Source organism: Diplotaxodon limnothrissa, linkage group LG7 (genome assembly GCF_057381915.1).
Source record: "Diplotaxodon limnothrissa isolate DT_005_m linkage group LG7, D_limnothrissa_male_GT1.1, whole genome shotgun sequence".
Classification (NCBI taxonomy): Eukaryota; Metazoa; Chordata; class Actinopteri; order Cichliformes; family Cichlidae; genus Diplotaxodon; species Diplotaxodon limnothrissa.
Genome location: NC_140602.1, coordinates 51031492 through 51055376, shown reverse-complemented (window position 1 = coordinate 51055376; position 23885 = coordinate 51031492). Strand labels below are relative to the sequence as shown.

The window sequence follows — 23885 nt, the reverse complement described above, 5'->3', positions numbered from 1 at the left end:
CCTGTCTTCAAGCTAAGCTATCTAAAATTTAACGAACCAGATCTCACACAAAGGGCAAAAGAAAGCACGTTTAAAAAAAAATATAGATTATACTGTTAGCTTTAAATTTACATTCACACAAAACCTGTTTTAATCCATTTTAAAAGGGAAAACTTGCTTTCAGCTGTTTTGGAATTCATCAGCAAATATCTTCTAATCGTCTTTCACTCATCAATGGGACCACCTCCTCATGTCTTATTTTCAACACGCATTGATCACTGCAACCACACTGCAATGTGCTCTGATGAAGAATCGATAACTGGTCAGTTCATATTTATCGAGGACTGGGAGGTGACGAATTGTTGTTTTTCTCATTTTTATTGAGAATGATGGGAACAGAGTAGAGAGGACACAAGTGAATTTTCCTGGTGGGTTTCAGTCCCCACACGGGGAGAGGTGTGAGTGTTGTTTTGCAGAAATACAATAATAAATCTTTGTTTTGCCATTGTATATGTGACAAATTGCCACTACCCACACCCACACCTACATGTGCTCACTCTCTGCTTCTCCTCTGTTTGTGTCTTTCAGGTATTTATGAGCAGACATTTCTTATATAACTGCAGCCAACCAGTCCTGGATGTAAAGATAGCCTTTTGTCAGGTGTGTGTTCCTTACAGGTAAAAAAGGTACAGTATTCATTCACTTCCATTCCCTCTATTCTTACTCTGTATGGGTTTTTTTCCCCCCTGTGTATGCAAAATGAGCTCTTAAGCAGTTGTGTGCTCAAAAAATAATTTGAAATGTTTAATTAAGAAAAACAACACAATGTGTGCAAAATGGTTTGATTAAGAGGTTTGACGCAAATGTCCTTGAGGAGCCTTTATCAGAAGTTGACGTGTTTTCAGCCTTTTGTTGATAATTCATTATGTATATCAAAACAATTCAGCTAGCCTTGATTTTCTACTTTTGTTCAACACCTCCACTATTCCTCTTTAACTGAGGTCTATACCAAAAAGAATGCAGTATAATCTGCTCATTACTGAAGCTTAATTGTTGTCTCCACAGTGTAAATACAGAACTCAGCTGGGGTTGTGATTCCATAAGATAAAAAGTCTTTATTTTGACTCTTTTTACATACGTTGTGTTGCTTGTTATAAGGAAAAAAACACAGACAATTCAGTTGGAGCTCAGATAGATTGGGATGTTTGCACTGCACACGAGATTCTAGCTGAATGTTCAATAGCTGCTAAAGATACCAGATATATAGGAATAATCTGATCATAAGTTTGGAGGACATCGACCTTCAGCGCCTTAAAGCAGATTTATCAATCTTCCATTGTGCACAAAGAAGATGGTTCAACCATAGCAGTGCATATGCAGTAACTTTGCTTGTTTTGTGAGCTGTGTTATAATTACCAAGTCTCTAATTACCTGATATGCTTTGTTGTGGCACCATTTGGTTGCCTGCTTTGCCCAAGTAAAGCCTGATTGCCGGGTGAAATGTAGTCAAGTAAGGACTAAAGCTAATGTCGTTAGAGGGGCTTTTACAGAGATTATATTTCTGCATTGAATTCGTTCAGCTGTAAACTCGGCTAAACCTTATGTCCTGTCTTGTTTATTCTACTTTACCATTTTTACCAAATATACCTTAATGTATGCTTTTTTTTGCCTTTACAGCAGTTAAATGCATGTTATGATGTGATGCTCTTCTTAGATATTAATGATGGTTATTATGGCTATATATCATATAACGTATAACAATGATTCGATATTGATTTTAAAATGAGTAGCCTGATAAAAACAAATGTGCAGCCTAGATGTGTTACATATGCATTTTATGTCATCCCTTTGCAGGGTTTTGGAAAACAAGTGGATGTGTCATATATTGCCAAGCATTACAACATGAGCAAAAGCAAAGTGGACAACCAGTTCTACAGTGTGGAAGTGGGAGACTCTACCTTCACAGTTTTAAAACGCTACCAGAATTTAAAGCCCATTGGTTCTGGAGCTCAGGGAATTGTCTGGTAAGTGCTCAATGGTACATTTCTCTAATGTCTTATTTTATATCATATCAAGTTGTTTGATGGGCTTTGGTGTAATCTTTAATGCTCAGTTAACTCATTGCTAGCTGATTTTCTAACGTTTGTTTTTAATGTTGGAGTGAATTTGTGAGGTTTTCTGAATAATTTTGCTAATTAATATATATTAAAGTCATATTTTTTATTCTTCTGAAAAGCCTGGAGAGATTTCTTCTTCTTTGTTCATTTGCACAAATGTTTGGTTTAAACTTAATCGAGGCAAGCAGGTGCAGTGATTTTAATTGTTTGAATTATCTGTGTCTGCTGATAAATGTTAATATCTTTAATGTTAGGGAAAAAAATAATCATTAAATGATGTTTTATGTTGACATTGGGAACATAGGCTGTATATAAAAGATGGAATTTAACTTTTTTGCTTGTAGAACTGATTTAATTCGTCATGGCATAGGTTCAGTAATGTGTTGAAAACAGACATTTTGGTCCATGGTGACCTGATAGCCACACAGTTGCTACAGATTTTTCAGCGGCACATACATTATGGGAATCTTCCATTCCAATCCAATAGAGCATTCCAAAGGTGTTCTACTAGACTGAGTCACATTTGAAATGATCCTGCTGGAGGCAGCCATCAGAGGATGGGCTCACTGTGATCATAAAGGGATGGACATGGTCAGCAACAATAATCAGTAAGGCTGTGGTGACTAAATGATGCTAAGTTAGTACCAAGTTGTCCAAAGTGTGCTAAAGGATTTTCCCACACCGCTACACCACCAACAGCCTGAGCTGTTGATATAAAGCAGGACTTGAATGCAACATTGTTTCATGTTGTATGCAGCGAATTCAGCTCAATGGCATCTGAATATTTCAGCAGAAATCCCAGACTAATTGGACCAGCCAACATTTTTCCAATCTTCTATACAATTTTAGTAAGGCTGTGTGAACTATAGTTTGCTCTTCTTAGTTGACAGGAGTGGCACCCAGTGTGGTCTTATGCTGTTGTAGCCCATCTGTTTTAAGTTTCAGCATGTGTTCAGAAATGCTCTTCTGCGTGCTTTGTTTTTAACAAGTGGTTATTTGGGGATGGTTGTGCAGGAAAATCCTAGTAGATCAGCAATTTCTAAAATACTCAGACCAGCCAAACAACTGCTGCCACGATACTTAAGTCACCTTCATTCTTATGTCCGGTGTGAACTTCAGCAGGTTGTCTTGACCATGTCCATCCATCCTTTTCCACTTATAAAATTCAAGGTCATGATGGTGTTGTTTCTAAAGGCAAGAAATATGTTACAACTTGGAGAGGTGAACAGCCATTTGCATTCACACCTACAGCCAATTTGGAATCATCAGATAATGTAACCCCACGCATGTCTTTGGAGTGTGCGAGGAAATCAGAGAGAACACATGCAGACTTTTTTGCTGTGACAATGCTAACCACTGTGCCACCATGCTAGCCCTGATCCTGTCAGCATGCTAAAATACACTGAGTTACTGATTGGTCAATTAGATGTTTGCATTGACAGGGAGTTAAGCAGGCATACCTACTAAAATCCGTGTAGCTTGAGAGGCTGAAAAATAAAGCCAAAGTGCCCTAAACCTAATTCAGGCAACCAGCAGGGGGGCTTCCTTATTAGCTGCCTGTAAGAAAGATGCACTGGTGCAGAAGTCTGTGGGAAAACAACCCTTCTTCTCAGTTGATCTGTTACCTCAATAAACACTTTCCTGATGAGTTTCCAATCTTAATTGCTTGTTTTAAGCCACATTTGGACTAGAATTGATAGCAAATACCTAAAAAAGCCAAAAAGACTGTTAAATTGTTGCTACTTTAAAAGAGTAGCAACAGTAATAATACCTTGTGATAATAGTATGAATTGTAGTTGTGGTGTTTCTGAATAGACTTTCCTGAAAAAATTACACTCATCAAATATCAGAATTTTTTTTCTCTTAATGTTTTCCACAGATGTGAAGGGTGTAGTCTTATATCCTTCCCGGTGTGCTCCAGTGAGCTGGTGACATATCGTTTATTTTGAATATGGATGTATGAGCCATAAGAGCCTTACAGGGTGGGCATTAAGTGGACCCTTAATCCAGATTGCAGAGGAAGCTTGTATTCATTACAAGTCAACTCACGCACGCCCTGTCAGAATGCAGAGGAATGTCTGCCAAGCCTCCACTTAAAGGAATGCATCTTACAGTCTTTGTGAAATGACCAGACAGAACTATAAGTTATATTTATGTTAATGTTGTGTCACTGAGGGTGATATTCTCATGCCACAAACTCTCCCAGAGATGACTTGAGCTGACATGTTTTACTACAGTGTATATTGTGTCATTTTGAAGATTCACTAGCTCTCAACTCTCCTGCCCTTCACTTGACCTCTCTCATTGTCCTTCCTTTGCTTCCCATGTCCTCAGTCCCACTCTCCTTCCGCTCCAAAGCAATTTCGTGCATTTGCAAAAGAGCTTGGGCAGGCTGTAACTGCTAATGCTGGGATTGTGCCCATTTTAAGGATATTGTAGAGATGGATGGCAGGGAGTGCAAATCTAATTGAACCTGCTCTGCTGTGTGCTGCTTGGCTGTGTCCACAGCTGTCATCTGGTGTCATATGGTGCTAGCATTAAAGCAACCAAACCACATAAAACCACAGAGAATGATATAAATATCCTTGACCATATCCTGATCATAGAGATGAAATTGGTTAAACTATAAGGCCTGGTTTAGATGTTCACAAATACATAAAAACATAATAAATGACTTTGGCATGTGTTTTTATAAAGATAAAACAGGTGACTTGCTGTGTCTTAACTTCAGCATAATCCCTGACTGGGTGACATAATCATATTTACATAAACATCTGTCTGATGGTTTGCACAGATGGTTAAATGCTTACACATTTTATAACATACATGGGCTTTCACTGCAAGCAAATAATATGCATACGAGCAGACAGAGATCCAGAAGCTTGTCTGGAAAAAATCAGCAGTGACTAAGTACACATTCTGCTTCTCTTATGCAATCAGTAGAGTCTTGTCCCAGTAAAGCCTGAGAACATGCTAATGAGGTAAAACTTGTTCTTGCTTGTCTTTGCCACAGTTAAGAGTCACTCTGCTAATGTGGTCGCCCACAAAAATCCCAATGTGTGCACATCTCTGACCTTATGAGTTTGTCAGAATGAGCTTTCCCAAGCATCTTAGGAGGGATGAAGGCTTTAAGTAGTTTAGCTGGTTATGACATCATCTTTCACTCAGCTACAAATGTGATGACTGACTCCAAATCCCTACTGGATCAATGCTTTTATGAAGGCTCCACTGTTTCCATGGCCACACATCATCTCTGGCCTGCAGTCTCCACACAGTCATGGCAAACCACAGCATATCCCACCCAGCCGTACACAGTCAGATGCTTGGAAACTCAATTTTATAGCATCTTGTCAGAAAAGGCACATTTTGAAGTTGAGCCGAGACAGTGAGATGACATTTTTATGGCAGCTTTTTCTGTATTACCGTTCAGCGAAGGCCAACATAAACTGCCACAAACAGCTAAAATACCCGAGGCTTTCAGAAATTGGGATTGTGTTGAGCCAGCAAAGCACCCACTCTGCTGTAATGGTCATCAAACTGGTGGAAGGAAAGGGCATCTACATATAACACACATTCTGCTGTGTGGTTTAGTTTAATTGGTAACACTTTAATTAGATAGATAGATAGATAGATAGATAGATAGATAGATAGATAGATAGATAGATAGATAGATAGATAGATAGATAGATAGATAGATAGATAGATAGATAGATAGATAGATAGATAGATAGATAGATAGATAGATGAAACTAAATACTCTTACTTTCCCCACACTAATTAAGAGGGTAAGTTGCAACCACTTAGCAGTTTTAGCAGTTTATTGTTTTTGTTTGGTATTCAGGTGCGTATTAACACAACACTAAGAAAGAAAGACATCATCAATGATCTTTTCTCAAACTGAGAAAGAAAGAAATCGGGGTGTTGCACTGGGCCAATCAAAGTCCTGACTTCAACCTGACTGAAATGCTGCAGCGGGACTCTAACAGAGCTGTGAATAAATGAATGCCAGCAAACCTCACTGTAAAGGAGACTGGTCCAAATTTGCTCCATGATGATGTGAGAGACTGGTAAAAGTCACAGAGAAAACACTTACTTGACTCTGTTGCTGTTAAAAGTAGTACAACAAGCTGCATGTTGCCTTAATTTATGTTAAATAAATAATTTCTTTTTACCATGACTGTGAATACAAAATGCAGAAATAAATACAATAATAATTATTAATAAAAAAATTAATTAATTGAATATAAGATTAGATAAAAAATTCAAATAATAGTAATAATAATAATACGATATGAGAGTAAACTCATTAAATTAAAAAATAATGTATACATTTATGTTTAATCACAGTGTGTCATGGATTTAATGGGCTACTTATTGATTTTAGTTTTATTAAGTATATAACTTACTATTACTGTAATACACAGTTTTCACACAGCTAGCAAGTTATAATTGAGCCCTATAATCTTCATGTATTAATAAGTTCTGATTTATATTATTTTTACAGAGAGCCTTTCATCTATTTTATCCTTTTGTGTCAGTGACTATTGACATTAAGCCATGGATTGTTGCAAGAGGAATACTGATCTCTGTGGTTTGTTTTCTGCAGTGCGGGCTATGACGCTGTCCTGGACAGAAATGTAGCCATCAAGAAGCTGAGCAGACCCTTCCAGAACCAGACCCATGCCAAGAGGGCATACCGGGAGTTGGTGCTTATGAAATGCGTCAATCACAAAAATGTAAGCGATTCAAACGAGAGGTAACAAAGGACCAAAGGAAAATGTATCCCGACTTGAATGAGATGCAGTTTAAAACTGCACCCCAGTCTGAGTCTATTTCTGGCTCCTGCTAAATCCCTTTGCTACAAAAGCAGACAAGTCGCAGCGACGTTATGACCGTGCTAAATTCCATGCTTCCAGAAATGTACTAAACTGGCAAGAGACTGAAACAGAGAGTGCTTCAAGGCATGGATGTAATCACCAGTGCCGCAGTTTGTGCTCTTCTGCCTCTTTTTTCCCATCCTCCACATTTATCCCCACTTTGTTTCGTTTCGCCTCTCTGGTTTACTCTGTCTCTCACTCAGCGGTGTCCTTCAAGAGGGTCATTACTAACTTGTGCCCACAGTCCCTTGCTTTAATGTCTTTTCTTGTATTTTTACTGCTCATTGTTGACCCTGTTCATGCTGTTCTCTTTTTCAGATTATCAGTTTATTAAATGTCTTCACACCACAGAAATCATTAGAGGAATTCCAGGATGTGTAAGTATACTCAGGAAAAAAATGAGCAAGAAAACGAAACATGTGTTCATTTAAAATGCCAGACAAAATACAGGGAGTCTATTTACACTACATTAGGTGCTTATTACTCCTTTGCACCTCATTCGTTTTTGACAACTATTCGAGTGGAATCAGTGAACGTACTGTAGGTGTAATGTGAGGCAGCCGGAGGTGTCCTGTTTCCATAATGAATGATAAATGAGAGTGAATTCACTTTTAGAACAATATCTGTGTAAATAGTACCAGAGTGAGAGTTATCGGCCCACGTGGAGGCTTTCAGTTTCTCAGCAGTAACTCGTGGGCCACACATCTCACACGTGTGTCAACCATTCATGCATAAATTAAACTTTTTTTGTTTTTGTTTTTTAGGTATCTAGTGATGGAACTAATGGATGCCAACTTGTGCCAGGTGATTCAGATGGAGCTTGACCATGAGAGAATGTCCTACCTGCTCTACCAGATGCTGTGTGGTATCAAACATCTGCACTCAGCCGGCATTATTCACAGGGTAGGAGAGCAAGCCTGCTCTGTCTTCTTCTTCCACTGCTGGATTTGGTTTGTGTCGTGTGCTTTTAAATCTTCAGCAATGTCAATATATTGCACACGTTTTGTGCCATCACCTCAATCGCTTTAGTGAGAAAACGCTACAGAGACCAGGGCTGAGAAGCGGGAACAAGTGCGCACTGGACTCTGCAGGTTTTGCGTGCCACATGCATGAAGGCAGACAGCATTTGCATTTGTAGAAAGCGCCTTCCCTATGTCAACAATAATTTAGTCCCGACATTGCTGCAGTTCAGAATTACCTCCTGTAAAATAGCAAATTGTTGTTCTAACACCCCGAGTTGTGTGAGGATCAAACAAAGAAAATATGTGTTGATAGAATTTTAGAGTTGCTGGAAGGTTTGTTATCATCAGAGCGAGGCAGTCTAGTTCATCCTCGTTCTTTCATTTCCCTTATTTTCCACGTTTTTGTTCTATTCCCTTAAATGAAAAACTGAAGTATTATACTAAAGAGTCTCTTACATGAATCATTAACAAACAATAATTGTTAATAGACTTTCTGTGAATAACAGCAGGAAATAATCATTAATATACATTTTTTCTCATTTCCTATTGCTTTTGCCAGGATCTCAAACCAAGCAATATAGTGGTGAAATCAGACTGTACCCTGAAAATCCTGGATTTCGGTCTGGCTAGGACTGCAGGCACCAGTTTCATGATGACCCCGTATGTGGTGACCCGATACTACAGAGCCCCAGAGGTCATACTAGGAATGGGATACAAGGAGAATGGTGAGATTAAATAGAGTCATGGTATTTAATTTTTATTAGTATTAGTATTTGTTTTTAGATCCAAGTACAACTGTAACTGTACACTGCAAATTGTAAATAAAAACAGAATGTGATGATTTGCAAATCTCATTAATCCATATTTTATTCACAGTAGTACACAGAAAACATATCAAATGTTTACACTGTGAAAATGTGCTATCAAAAAAAATCAAAAACGCTCAAGCTAAACAAATGGCAGGAAAAGTGGTACAAAAAATGGTAATAAAGTGGTAATAAAAAATTTTCTAATATGATTATATCATCAATTACACTTTGTAGTTTATTGGCACTTTTTTGCACTTGGTTATGTTCTTGCTGTGGCAGTGAGCCAACATAAAACTGATGTGGGGGAAAAAAGCCTTTGAAATGTTTACATTTTAAGAAGCTAATTACGGTTCTATGTGTTTTTAAACCATCTACGATCTGAATAATCAAACTGCTCACATGTGCAGATGATCGTTTGATGATGATTCCAAATTAAAGTGTCATATCATTAACTTTAAAACCTTATCAACAATTCTGGTCAAGTGACTTAAAGTGCTGGAGTTATGAGTCACTGATTAAAAGCCCCCAGAACACGTGACTGAGTGCCAGCCTCAGTGACTCATTAGCCATATATCTCTGAAGAAGGGAAGCCTGAAAGCTCCAGGGCTTTGAATTTCCTGCCACTAGTTAGTCTATCTAAGGCGCTGCTTCACTGTACTTCACTCTGCTCTGTCTATCTCTGTATTCCATTCTGATTTGAATCCTGAAACATGCCTCTCACTAATTATTCCTCTCTCAATTAAAACCAGTTAGCATCTGATCACTAATGCCAGTCTATGAGCTGTCTGTGGACAACACTAACCTTTGCTTTCCCTCCTTGTGTTTTGCTCCCTCTGTGTCTCATCCTCACCTCTATGCGTGCAGTGGATATTTGGTCGGTGGGGTGCATTATGGGAGAAATGGTGCGCCACAAAATCCTTTTCCCTGGCCGGGACTGTATCCTTGTTAATAAAAACAGATCAATTCTTTGACTGTGGCTTTTTACATGTTGTAGTTTTGCTCATAAAAGTCAAGTGACACTCACACTGAAAATAGTTTTTTTTAGTTTAAAGTATAAGCAACCATGTTCAGTTTTGATTGATTGTGATGCTCTCTGAAAGCACCTGAGAGTATCTGGAAGTGCTATGCCAGCTAAGGAAAAAGAAGCTGCCGCCATGCAAGCAGGTAAAGATCTTAGAAATATAACTTTTAAATGGTGTTTTGGTCATACTGAGCCTGATGTTTGCTGTATGTTACTGAGGTGAACTAAACCACACTCACATCTGGCTGGCTTGTAACACAGATTTATAGCAACAACAACTTATCTTCTTTAACGCTTTTCACTTAACCTAGTAACATCATAAAATGCTCTTTTCAATGCTTTTTTTCAATGGGAAGAGGAAATTCTTTCTTACCTTATTTCTGAATATTTAAATGTGTGCTCTTAGAGTGCTACCTGGTGTTTTCTCTTGCAGTGATCGGGGTGTGCTGCATCCCTGAGAAGACTTCCTTTAGTAGGGAGGATTTGTAAAAATAGTCCCTGTGCTGGAGTTGAGGACATATGGGATGAGCACATCTACATGTATGAGTCAGGAATGCTAATTAAATATTCAGTAATGAGTGAATAATATTGAGTATTCCCTTTGAGCATGTGAACTCAATTAGCAGTAGAAAGTTCAAAGGTTGAAAGTGTAGTCGATTAGCACATAGTAATTCCCCTGTAATTAAATGAAGTTATTTGAAATTACAATGTAATTATATTCACCCACAAATACTTAAAGACAGATACGCAATTAGGGGTGTCAAACAAATGCTAAAATGCTTAAGTAAAAATTAATTTTAAGTGCAGACATCAAACATTTTCCCATCTTACATCGTAAACACACTGTACTTTTCAGGCCAGAGGTCTTATTATGGATTGGATTAATGTTGCCTTTTGATATCTTTATTTAATATTTATAAAGTTGATGTGCATGATGGATGTTCTATTATTCAACTGTCCTTTTATTCTACCAATATATATGTGATAAGGACTGTTCCCACTCACCAACTTATGAGAAAACATAAATACCATCAAAACTTGTAGGTGTGTGACCTTATATTGATGGAGCCAAGTCGAACTTGATTCATTTTCTTTCACAGTCACTATTCAAAAATAACTTTCAATTTTAAATTTTAAAGTTAAGGCTACTCCAAAATACAAAAGCACAACATGCTTACAATGTAAGATTGGCACATTTTGTTTACTTTTCTACAAAATTATGTAGAAGTTAGTAGTTAGTGCTTGCAGTACAATTTGTGTTTCATGTCTAAAAAAATCCTCAGAATTCTGGCACTACGTAAAGTAACCCATGCTGTAATTAAAATTACTTACAGACTACTTGAATTCACTTACAGTATATTCTTTTCTATGTTTTGTGTAAAATCCTGACTTGTCATTCCTTATTTTAGTGTACCTACCTTTACGTATTTTTAAGTAAATATAATGACACTGTAATTTCAAAGAAATACAATGAAATGCCATTTATTTACAGGGGAATTAGTAAAGAGCCATATTATAATCTGTTACCTTAGCAAGTAATTAAGATGAAGAATAAAGTGCTATAGGTGGGATAACCTATATTTTACCAGTATCAAATCACACATGCCTTTTAAAGACTGAACCCAAAGAGCACCATAAATTCAGACACGCAGATTGGCTACAACCTACTGCTGTAAGGCTTGTGTCTCATCCCCAGTTGAAAACAGTTTCTAACAAATACACAATTTAATTTGGAATTAGAGGTAAAAGATTCCAACCCTTTGCCTGAATTCAGGGGGAACAAATGGCAGTGAAAGCGAAGCCATTTTCATACGTTTTGTCGTTGTCACAAGTCTGAAGCAAACCATCTCCTGTTGTGTTTTCACGTGTCGCACACAACAGAAGATTGCGTCAAAGTTGTTCTCACCAGTATAAATACTCAATTGATTTAGGCGGGGGTGCTGCCTGAATACAGAGTACTGGGTGCAGGAGACGCAATGCCCTATTGTTTGTTGTGAATCCATTAAACAGTTATCTGTGCTATTCCCCGTGAGGTAAAGACCATTTAATGTCTGACAGCACTTAGGCGCTTGAAGGGATTTCTTTGCACTTTGCATGCAGATCCAGTGCCTACCTGTTCAAATATGAAACATGAAGCTCACAGGACTGTTTGCAGATTCTTGTAATTGATTCACTTTTTGTTGTTTAGGAACCTCGAGCAAATTCTGTTTGAGGGTCAATATTCAGATAATTAACACATTTATTAGGACCAGAAAACAAACAAAAAGTAGCACATATATCATACAGTGGTAGTACCACTAACTGTGCTCTCTTTTCATGTAGCTGCTAGCGTTTTTGACAGTGAACTGAGATTGATCACAGCCACACATGGCAATGGTAAAGGTAATACTCTGCTGTCTGCAGCCCTGAGCACTGGGTCCCTGAAAGATTAATGTTCTGGAAAGCTAGAGAAACCCAGCAATGAGTCAAGCAATATCTTTCTCCGCTGTCTCTGCTCCCAAAATGACCTAAAAATTCGTATCATTTCATCACTCCATACCTTTTGCTTTAGATCAATAAAGTAGAGTCATGCACACTTTTGTTAATCTTCTGCTTATAGATCAGTTCTGGACTGGTACCCTGTTGTCGCAAATCTTAATGTATTTCATTGATTTTTCAACTTCTACACGTCCCAGAGTGTCTGTCAAATGATACAGAGTAGGTAAGAGACTACCGGTAAAAGCCCAGTGGGCTACAGGGTTACTGGTTGTTCTGTGATGGATGAGTGGAGCAGTGTGTTTATTAATAAGTTATATTGGAGGTCTTGGAGGAACCAAAGGTGGATTTTACTGTGGTCAATAAGCTTGAAAATATATTCTCTCTAGAGAAGGTGAAATGATTTTAACATTTCCTTCTGTACAGAGGTCTTTTTTCTACTTAGTAATCATACAGCCACCATTACCTCCTTTGTTCTTCAAGTTTTAAAATGTGGCTGACTTTTGTTTTAAAGTACCTCTCTGCAGAAATGATTAAGCACTGATAGTTCGGATAGCATTGCTGACTGGTGTTGGCCTATTACAGATGCACTGTATGGACACAAGTATTGGGTCACGCTGCTTAATCTTTGAACTTGGGTGGAATTTTGTTTTTGTTTTGTTGCCAACTTTGTTGCCACAGGGGTATAAAACCAAGAAAGAATGGGTGGTTCTGAAGAGCTCACTGAATTTGAGTGTGGTACTGTAATAGGATGCCAGCGTTGCAATAAGTCAATTTGTTCCCTCCCAGATATTCCACAATCAGCTTCCACAATCTTCCACTCCCCCATGAAGTGGCAGACCATGGTTGCCAAGTGCTGAGGCACATAGTTTGGCACTCCAGACCTCCTTTGGCATTAACATCAGCACAAAAACTGTGTGTTTGGAGGTTGGGGAGGCATTGGTTTCCAAGGCCAAGCAGCTGCATGCAAGCACTATATCACTAAGTGCAAATCCAAGTATCGGATGAAGTGAGTAAATCACTGGGTTCTGGAAGAAACTTGTTCTGTGGATGGGCGAATCATGGTTTTCTATCTGGCAATCTGAAGCATGAGTGCATTGCATTATGCCAACTGTAGAGTTTGATGGAGGAGGGATGAACTACAACAGAGTCTGTGAGCCAGGCCCTTTTGTCCAACAGCACTCTGTGACCTTCACAAAAGGTCTTCTGGATGAATGGGCAAAATTCCCACAGGCACACTTAAAAATCTTGTAAAAAGACTTCCCAGAAGAGTGGAACCTGTTACAGCTGCAAAGGAGGGACCAACTCCATGGCTTTAGAATGGGATGTCAGAAAATCTCCCGTGGGTGTAGTCAAATAGGTAGCCTAAAACCTTTGTGTATACAGCACATATTGGTATTTCATTAATGTATATGTTATGATATACTATAGCAAATTAGGCTCGAACAACCCAAAATAGCTTGTTGTCCAAACAGGGCTTAAGGTTGTAGTATAGCTCAAACTGTTCCAGGGTGTTTAAGCATTATGTGCTAACTCTTTTGTCACACCTAATAAACAGCATTTGTTTCTTTTCCTTTTCTATTTTCCTAAAAAATAAGTTAAATATATTACACAGCATTAGTGTGTTATTTGATTTTCTTCTGAAGTAATAATGGTACGTTTGCAGGTACTCTATTTCTGGTTGAAATTCTCAGTATTTCTAAATGGGGACTTTAAATTGGAGGCCAATGTGTTTGTGTCACTGGTCTGCTTATAATGTGCCTTAGAGTATCTTCACCCTGACAAAAAAACCCTCCCTGACCATTTTTAAAAAATGTAAACACTTTGCTATTTGAAAAAACGGAGAAGGAGAAATTTTCATTTAAAGAAACACGCAACACATTTGTGCCAAGTAAGGAGACACAGTTTAACAATTACCAGTGTGTTCTGTATTTAATTGTATTAAATGGATCAAATTACAAAGTGACTGGGTTGGCTCCTAGAGAATTGTTGTTGGGGTGTACACCCTCTCTGCAGCTTTACAGAGCTTCATAGTGTTTTTTAAAACACGGTTGAGCTGTCTAGCCCCAGTGCATTGCTTTAGCTGTTAGCCGGGGGCCTGTTTTCTACAAAAAAAGAACAAAAAACAGCTGTGATGACTCACTGTAAGCAACCTGCCCTAAGGACAGATGCAGTTAGCAGATAGCTGGTGAACATCTGGTCGCTAAAGAGTCACATATTCCTCTCAGCAAATGTTTGTGTTTGTGTGTTTATGTGGGTGCGTGTGACCTTAGTGGACATGTGGTCAGTCGGCTGCATCTTTGGAGAGTTGATAAGAGGGACAGTGCTGTTCCCTGGGACGGACCGTATCCTTCCTCCCTCTGTTAGAAATGTAAACCTGAAGGCAGCAGGAACCCTGCAGCGTTTTTTCGAGGGCAGTTGCGAATGACTCTGAGTCTATCGAGTGTCATGCGTTTTGGCACTGACATGCTGAGAAAAAACAAAAAAAATCACCTCGAGGTGTCAGAGCGAATCCAACTGCTTGCTGAAGAGCCGTGGATAAGAGTCTTAGTGGATTAAAAACCCCCGCTTTACTAGGCACTGGGTGGATCATGGCCAGTGTGCAATAGAGACAAAACGGAGATGGAAGCATGAGACGTTCCAGCAAAATGAAGTAATAGGGATCTATAGTGGCCTCTGGCAGCTCTCTGCCCTAACTGGCACTCGGTGTGAGGACATTAGGAGGAGAAGGTTTGGAGTGTGTCGAAGGCTAAGAGAGGAAATATTTGTTGTAAGGAAGGAAGTGAAAGAGAAGCTGATACAACTGGACACACGGCTACATTTATACCGTACACGTGTCTTTTAATCCAATCAGTCATGTTTTCATCAAAAGGTTTATTATTATTTTTTTATTTTTAGAAACACTTAACAATGGCTGGAGACAAAGAAAAACAAAAAGAATAAAAGGATTTTTTTTAAAATAGAAATCTTGTGTTTTTCACCATTTAGAAGTCAGCTGGGGTTTTTTCCCTAATCCTAATGAATACTTCTTTTGGTGGTTAAGTGGGAAACAGCTGATTTGAGATTAAAAATTATTAATTTATCTTGGTCACAGCACTTTGTAGCACTCCTTTTTGTGCTTTTAAATGGAAAATGAAGCCAGAATTGTATTGTAGTGTGATACCTGAGGGTACACTGAGCTTTGCAGGGTGACAGGATGCTCTGTATTCCATGTGTGTTTCCCTTAATCTTGGCCTTCCACACCAGATATTGATCAGTGGAACAAAGTGATCGAGCAGCTGGGCACGCCCTCGCCAGAATTCATGAAGAAACTTCAACCCACAGTGAGGAACTATGTCGAGAACCGGCCAAAGTACGCAGGCCTCACCTTCCCCAAACTCTTCCCCGACTGCCTTTTCCCTGCTGACTCTGAGCACAACAAACTCAAAGGTGAGAACCTGTAATTATACACAGGGAACCTGTGAACTTAGGCTATTGCACTTTAGCCATTTCATTAGCTTCCAGTATGAGTCTTTGAAGGTCTTTTATTGAACCTTAAGGTGTATGATGTGTGTCGATTAAACAGAGAGTCTTCTTTAGGACATCATAGCACTTATCACTCTGACAGGCAGTCATTCTGCATGTGTTTTTAATTTGTGTAATATACTAGGATATTAATAATTAGAGCTATTTGTATGTATTTTGCTTTATTTTGTATCTTTGTAGTATATTGTCTTATTTAATATAGCTGTTTTGGAGCAACTGCGACTATATAATTTTCTCAGGGATTAATAAAGTATTTCTGAATCTAAATCTGACATTACAGGTGACTTTGCTTCTGACTTTCCATTTAGTTCATTAGGTTTATATCTTTGTTTATAACTTCCACAATTTATGACATTTAAATGTTATTTGCATGTTAACTCTGTAAATATGCTATTCTTATTCTCAGCATCTTAGCTGCTCTGTGAGTACATATCACCTAGCAGCTAAGATGGCTATACATTTTGTTCATTTCATGTATGCTGTAGTATGTCAAAAACTAAGTATAGCCTGCTTCTATAGAATATGAGAGGGTAAGTAGTAGCCAGGTGCTGCAAATTAAATGTACTTGATTAATTTGTCATCAGCAAGTGTGAGAACCCCTATAGAAACCGAAGATTTTAACAGTTTGTTGATCTTGCTGGGACTGGGCATCTCAGCAAATTAACCCCAATGTTAAACAGTAACCATGAACTGTGTACCAAAGTATTTTAGAATCACATGCAAGGCCATCTGTCTGACAGCTAAAGCTTTGGGTGATGCAACAGACAACAATCCCAAGCACAGCAGCAAATCTACACTCTACGCCCCAAAAGTCTCAAATTCAATTCAATTAAGTTATTGCTGCTAAAGGTGGATGCACAAGCTACTGAATCGTCAGGTGTATTTAGTTTTTTAACAACTGTACTTTTACATTTTATCTTTGGTCATCCTCCGAGCATCAGTAAACTGCAGTATGTTAATCCTGTACCGTGTGAGCCGATTTCAATCGACTTCTTATGCAGAGTGTTAACTGAGATGTTGTTTCTTCTGTCTCAGCTGAGAATTGAAGGCATCAAAAACATTTCCAGTGAGCTATAAAAAAAATATGCTTTTAAAAAAACATTTTGCTCTCCCGCTCCCACATCAAAGCTCTCGAATGTTGAAATTCTAATGAATCGCTTTTGTATTCAAGCTGCTCCCCGCTGGAGTGACACTGTTAAAGGAATACACCGAAAGAGACAGACAGAGTGAGAGGGTGTGAGACCAAGATGAAGTGTTTTGTGTGTTTTGTTTTGTGACAGGTAGGAAGTGAGTCAGACATGAGAGAAACATCCTTTGGGTTTTATTTATTTTAAACCTTAGGGGGAAGACAAGTCACAGTACTGTAGGACAGAGGGAATGAAAGAGAGGTAGGTAAGGAATAAGGAAAGGTGAAAGGAGAGAGATAGAGGAGCTATTTTTTCACGTTTATCATCTTTTTGATGCTGTGGTGATGCTCAAAGGGTACGCCCAGCTCATCTGTCCGTACTTGCTTCAGCTTCTTCGTTCCTCTGCTCCTGGAGATTTATTTATAGTGAAGGTCAAGTGTGTAGGAGAGGAAGTGTCGTGTGGTTTTAGGGTTTCAATTTCAGATCAGTTCAAAATGGCCAGAGGGTAGAGAGTCTGTGTACTGGTAATGCTTATTGAAATTTTTGCTGATAGATGTCCAATTTACTGCAAACTGCAAACGAACAAGTTGACTGGCAACATCTGCAACAAACAGGCCTAATGCTTCATTAAAAAATACATATGGGACAAACTGAGGAGATATCTGGATGGTTGATTATTAAAGAATTATCTAGCAATAATTCAGATTTCAACTAGTCTGTAGATTAAATACTTAAAACCCAATAAGCCCTATGCACATTCAGAGTGAATTACAATAATCAAGATACAAGAAAAACTATAGCGTGCAATAAAAGTTTGAGATTATTGGCCGACTGTATAGCAGATGGTCTGATACTGCTGTTTTAGAGGACTAGTTTGACATATGTCCTCCTTAGAGAAGCTGTCAGGGCCAAACATGAGAACCTCAGTTTTGTCACTATTGAGCTGGAGGAAATTTGGTTAAGGAAAACAAAAGAAATAAACTGGAAAATAAACAAAAATAAGAAATAAACAGACCTTTCTATTCTCAGGTTGTGAGATTACTGTACTCATCCTCCAGAGGTCACCATTAATGCATCTTTGACTATTAAAGACTATTATTATTATTATTATTATTAGTAGTAGTATTAATATTATTATTATTATTATTATTATTATTATTGTTATTATTATTATTATTATTATTGTTATTACAATGCTAATTCATTGAATCTTGGATCTTTATTTAATTTTTTGACCATTGATTACCTCTAATAACCACACTGCATGCTTGTATATATTTTAGATGTTACACATATCACAAGCTCCTGTTAATTATTCTCTTTAATCCCTGACATTTCCCGGTCTCTCTCTCTCTCCTCCCTCTTCCATTACCTGTGCTGTTTGACATGTAATATTTTCTTGTTTCATCAAAACATCTAAATATCGGGGGGGGGTTTCTTTTTAAAAAAAATTTTCAAACTACAGCAAGCCAGGCTAGAGACCTGCTGTCTAAGATGCTGATTATCGACCCTGCTAAGCGGATGTCAGTGGATGAGGCCTTACAGCACCCCTACATCAACGTGTGGTATGATCCGGCTGAGGTGGAGGCGGTGAGTAGGACTTCAGCAGAGCTGCGTATCGATTACCATCCCAAGCTAAATCCTCCTCACCCGCCCCTCCCATGTTTTAATTTGTACGCACTGATAGTGATTTATAGCATGACTAAACTGCATTGTTTTAACCGCTTGCTATTTTGACAACTTTTGTTCACATCTAATTTGCATTTTTTTTCTCCCTCACTTATATTTTTAGTCTTTAGTGCAGAACCAAACGTTTTTGTAGATTTCTGTAAAATAACCCAAAGTCTTTGCTGGTAAATTTTCATGCTACACTGAAAGATTTATATAGTGGGTTGTTGGGTCTTGTAACATGAGAGGGGTGGTGTTGCTGGTTGATTTGGTGAAATCTGGCGTCTTCATCAGCGCCTCATTAGTATGAGGTGACAGTGAGATTGGGTAAAAAGCCATCTGCAACCCGAAAAGTTTTTACAGCAGTACAAGTAATGAGAGCATGACCAACTGATGAATGTCAGTGCTGCTGTTCTACTACGTGAAATATCCTGTTGCCTAACACACTCACTGTATAGTAGTTTTTCCTCCTTTATAGACGATTTCATGACTATGGCCTTGTCTTGTCATCTGGTGTCTGATGGTTTTTAAAGATGACTTTGTTGCTTCTGTTGATGTATAACATGGCTGTGAATGGCATTTCAACACGTTTTCTGCTGTTTTCCCCCCCTTCTCTAATGTCACCTCATCCTGATGAAGGCCAGAGATAACATCCAAATATCCATGGTAAATAACAAACTCCCTACATCAAAGAATGCACTGCAATTGGACTTCTTCGACTAAAGAGTGTAAATGAAAGAAGATTTTTTGGACACATGTGGTTCAGTGCTTCTGCCATATTTGAAGATATTTAAAATCAAGAGAAAAGAGACTGTGTAATGCAAAGAGAGGAGCAGAAAATGCCAATCAAATGAAACATCCAGAATATGTGGATATTGCAGTAATCACAGACTGTATATAAAAGATGGAAGTAACTTCTGGGTCTGAGAAGTGAAGCCAGTGCAGAAATGACCCTACTGTTCTCTTGATCTATGATGTATATGTTTATTTAAAAGAGATAATGCATATAAATTACCACATTAAATTCATCATGTTAATATGCCAGATTTAGCCACATGGGCTAATTTTTATGTGTGGCTCATGCCAGGTTGAATGAATCAACAAAACAATGATTGTGAGCATAATTAAACAGACACAAAAACATGTAAAATAAAACACCAATCTAATATATAATATAAAACTAATATTATTCTTAACTAAAAGTAGCACAGTGCTATTCAGTAAATACTGTACTGACTTTATGGTAACTGTCAGGAGTTTAAAGTCTTTTTAGTACATCAACATGTTATTTTTGTAAATGATGGTTGAAATTAAAGTAAAATAGATGATAAAGTGAGTGCTTTATTGTGCAATTACCTAGTGACTAACTCGTTGGTACTATAAGAGTACACAGTGTCCTGGTTTATTAGTCATTTTCACTCCATGCTTTTCATTTTGTAAATCAAAATGCAGCAGACTTCAAAACAGATATCCACCAACTAATGGGTCACATCAGGGTGGTTATGTCCATCTTTTGTATACAGACCGTGTGCTGTTTTCAGTGGAGCTCAAAGTAACTGTCACATATAAGCAGTCATTGTCAAACTGCACATGCTTCACTCTGCACATAGACCAAAACTCGTATGTCACAGGAAACCTAATCTATTCATTAAAAAAAAAAATCGTAATAGAATACAAGGTTTTAATATTTACTGTAAGAATTTGTTTTGAAGAGAGCTCCTTAGCTACTTCCACAGCTCCACAGCGTTAACATCTACAAACAGTTGGTTTGTCCTGCTGTGGCCGCTCAGTGCTGACCCATAACAGTCCCCTCAGGGTTACACCAGAGAGGTTCCTTGGTGGTCGTGTCACCCACACTGACAAAGATGGGCAGGATTACGATGTCGGAGTCTGGGGAATGAGTGAATGAGTAGTTAGATGGGCTGACTCGATGCCAGTCAGCGTATTCTTGACCTAGTAGACGAGATGACAAGTCCCGTGAGGGAGGGTGTGGGGGGAGAGCACTGCTGCCAGATGTTTTCTTATCTCACTATCCTGTCAGGTATTTAGTCCTGATTATAAAGAATGACCTATTTTGAGACATTTTTTGTTTATAAATGGCAGACAATGAACTTATAATGCATTTTATGGAAGTAATACACTACTGCTTAATTTTTATTTAAATTTAATTCATAATCAACATGTGCCGAACTTTTAGACCCGGCATGCTGTTTGTTTTTTTCCTTCCATTTGCACATTTGAAAGATGCATATTTATAACGTGATCTTGTAAAATCTTGAGCTGCTTTCTGTAGGTATTGCACTTGGGAGTAATGCTAGGCCGTTAGCTGAAATGTTACTAAACTGGAATTGTGTTCTCTCTCTCTCTCTCTCTCTTCTTTAGCCTCCACCTCAGATCTACGACAAGCAGCTGGATGAAAGAGAACACTCCATTGATGAATGGAAAGGTGAGTGCTGCTCATCCGGGCTAAAAATAAAAACTCAACAAAGCACACATATGGTAGAACGATAAAAAGCTGTATATTATATGTGCAGTAATGCACTCGATTGATGTAATTTTTTAGTGTTACCATGCATTCGAATGATCTTGTTTTTTAGTAGTTAATGGTAATATGAACACTGTCTGCATAGATGGGTGCAGATTGCACATATTTTTGTCACTTAGTGTGTTCTACTACCTTTTTTCGCACCCCTTGCAGAACTTATCTACAAAGAGGTGATGAACTTTGAGGAGAGAACGAAGAATGGCGTTGTGAAGGGACAACCTTCACCTTCAGGTACTCTCAGTGCATAAGCCTAACCGCTCTGTAAGTGAATTTAATATAACCTTACTGGAGTTATCCCTTGTAATTAGAAAAACCCATTGTGCTGTTGACCACATGTCTCTGTCCCTTACATCTCAAGTTAAATGTTGTTCAGTTCAGTGATGTCACTTTGTGCCTGATGATTTGTAAAGATTGCTATTCTGTGATTGCTAAAATTGCTTCGTAGTACAGGTTAATTCAAATGCCTTTATGATTGTATGTTTATATGTATTACATTGCTGTGTCTAAAGCTTTGGGTTTTGAGGGGTCTGTCTCAGGAAATGTCAGTCTTAGACTTGGCTATAAATGCCCTCAGAGGACAAAAACTGCTATTCTTATGATGTGCCACAGGATGGCAGTATAGAGTTACTTTGAGCATACTAACCAGCCCAGTCAGCATTTGCCGAGATCCATCTGAAAAAAAAAAAGAAAGCTGCACTGCTTGTTTGAAACCACAACCACACTGCATGAAAACAGTAGGAAGACTGAAAACACAAGGAGAAGAAATTAAACGGAAACAGACGGCTCAGATCAGAGAACACCTTTCTGGGTGTCCTCTTTCAGTTTATTGTACAAAAGCGAGTGGGATTTTCCCTCTTAGAAAACTTATAAATCATCTCTCACCATAAGCCGGGCAACAAATATCCTTAGTGCCAAATATAGTTAAATAACATGGTGCTCGTTTTTGCTCTGTCTCTCTCGGCCCGTCTCTAGAAAATCCACGAGCTTCATCTTTCTTCTTCTTTCTATCTACTTGTAATTAAGCAGATGGGCCGCTGTATAGCATCTGACGCAGTGCAGGAGCTGCAGACGACAGTGTCTCATTGCAGCATGAAGAGAAGACCTGCAATAACACACAGTCAGACCCACTTTGTGTGTTTAGATTATGATATTTTTAATGATGTTAACAGAAGATTTTTCAGCCCAGTGCTGCAGTATTTATTTGCACGACACCGTGCATTATCTCATTATCTCCAAGAATATGAAGAAATGAGCAACAGTTTAGTGAGTGTGGAAGATATGCGTGTGGGCGTGACGCTGTGATGTGATTCAGACTTTAATCACATATTACTGCTTTTGCCACAGTTTCTGTAAAGGTTAATAATATGAGGTAATGACTTAAACTCCCATCTTATATATCGCCGTGTAACTAGTGTGGATTATTGCACGGTACAGTACTTTATGCTGTGCTCCTCTCACACATGAAGCTTTAACTGTCACTTCTGATTAGTTACCCTATAAAACCGATGCGCGCTATTAATCTTGCTTTATTTAAACAGTTACTCCCAACAGGAAACAGACAAAAACAGCAGACTCACAGCGTGCAAGTCCTCTGCACAAATTACTGCATTTGGTCTGTTTCCTGCATCTGCTTTAAAGTCTTTTTTTAAAGGCTGACAAAGCAGGAACCAACTTCACAGAGGTATAAATTGGTCACTGCGTGCTAATAGACAGAGCATGTAGTCACACACACAGTTCCAATTAGGCTTCTGAGGATGTTGGAAACAATGTAATTTTTTTTATGCATAATATCATTATGTATATTATTTATTAGATCATTAATGTTCAAAAGCAGCAGATTGCTTTTGGGGAAGTACCCCAAGTTCCCTAATATGCATACCTCTGACTTTAAAACAAGGTGATTATAAGATTATTAATATTAGATTATTAGTCTACCCTGTAACCAGCTATATAAAACAAGGACCTGGCCACCATCTCTTCACCCACCAGGTTTTGGACCATGGGTCTTGAAGTTTCAGCATTACTGTGTCCAGATGAATACTCTAGTTATGGATGGATACCCCACCTCATACCCCTAGAATCTATCCATAGAGGGAAAAATCTCTTTTGTAATGGGCTGTAAATATGCTTTATAACATTGGGCATCTATGGGGACTAACTCACCAGGTTAAAGGAATTGGCACTTTTGTGTTGGCTTTATTTTCAGCTCCAGAGGTTGCCATTTGTTACACACACAGACACACAGACGTGTATGAAGACATAAATCATTTTAAGGTATATAATTAAAAGGAAATCATTAAATAGCAGCTTGTTGGCATATAAATGACAACAACAAGCCACGCTTATGAACTGCTGAAACACTGAAAGCCTTTAATGATATTTCCCGTGGAGCCTCCCGGACCCAAAGCTTAATTATCTTTGTCTCATTACAGATGCACTGTGATTGTGATGCCCCACAGATGTTGTAAATGTTGTTGACATCTCTATCTCATGGAACAGCTAATCATGAATCAGCATTTATCTCACTCTAACCTGTGTGTGCACTTGTATATCTCCTGCGACTGTTTCTCTGCTCGCGTCTTGGCCAGGACTCTTTTACGTTGTAACCCCCCGCTGCTGTTGATTCCCTTAGCACAGGTGCAGCCGTGAACAGCAGCGAGAGCCTCCCTCCCTCCTCCTCAATCAACGACATCTCCTCCATGTCCACCGACCAGACCCTGGCCTCAGACACTGACAGCAGCCTGGAGACCTCTGCAGGACCCTTGGGGTGTTGCAGGTGA

At 38.5% G+C, this 23885-nt stretch overlaps 1 protein-coding gene across 7 annotated transcripts; it reads left to right on the top strand.

The window, feature by feature from the left end:
- The first annotated feature begins 573 nt into the window (after nucleotides 1-573).
- Nucleotides 574-23885, top strand: mapk10 (mitogen-activated protein kinase 10). 7 transcript variants are annotated; one of them, XM_085359880.1, is made up of 13 exons: nucleotides 574-639; nucleotides 1834-2003; nucleotides 6703-6832; nucleotides 7292-7350; nucleotides 7738-7876; nucleotides 8495-8660; nucleotides 9609-9680; nucleotides 15487-15669; nucleotides 18358-18482; nucleotides 19200-19226; nucleotides 20943-21006; nucleotides 21259-21336; nucleotides 23743-23885. In XM_085359880.1, the coding sequence occupies exons 1-13, from the start codon at nucleotides 574-576 to the stop codon at nucleotides 23883-23885; spliced, it is 1422 nt and encodes a 473-aa protein (XP_085216006.1). The 7 variants fall into 7 exon arrangements, with proteins under 7 accessions (XP_085216006.1, XP_085216000.1, XP_085216001.1 ...); XM_085359874.1 differs by lacking the exons at nucleotides 9609-9680; nucleotides 19200-19226 and adding an exon at nucleotides 14514-14585; XM_085359875.1 differs by lacking the exon at nucleotides 19200-19226.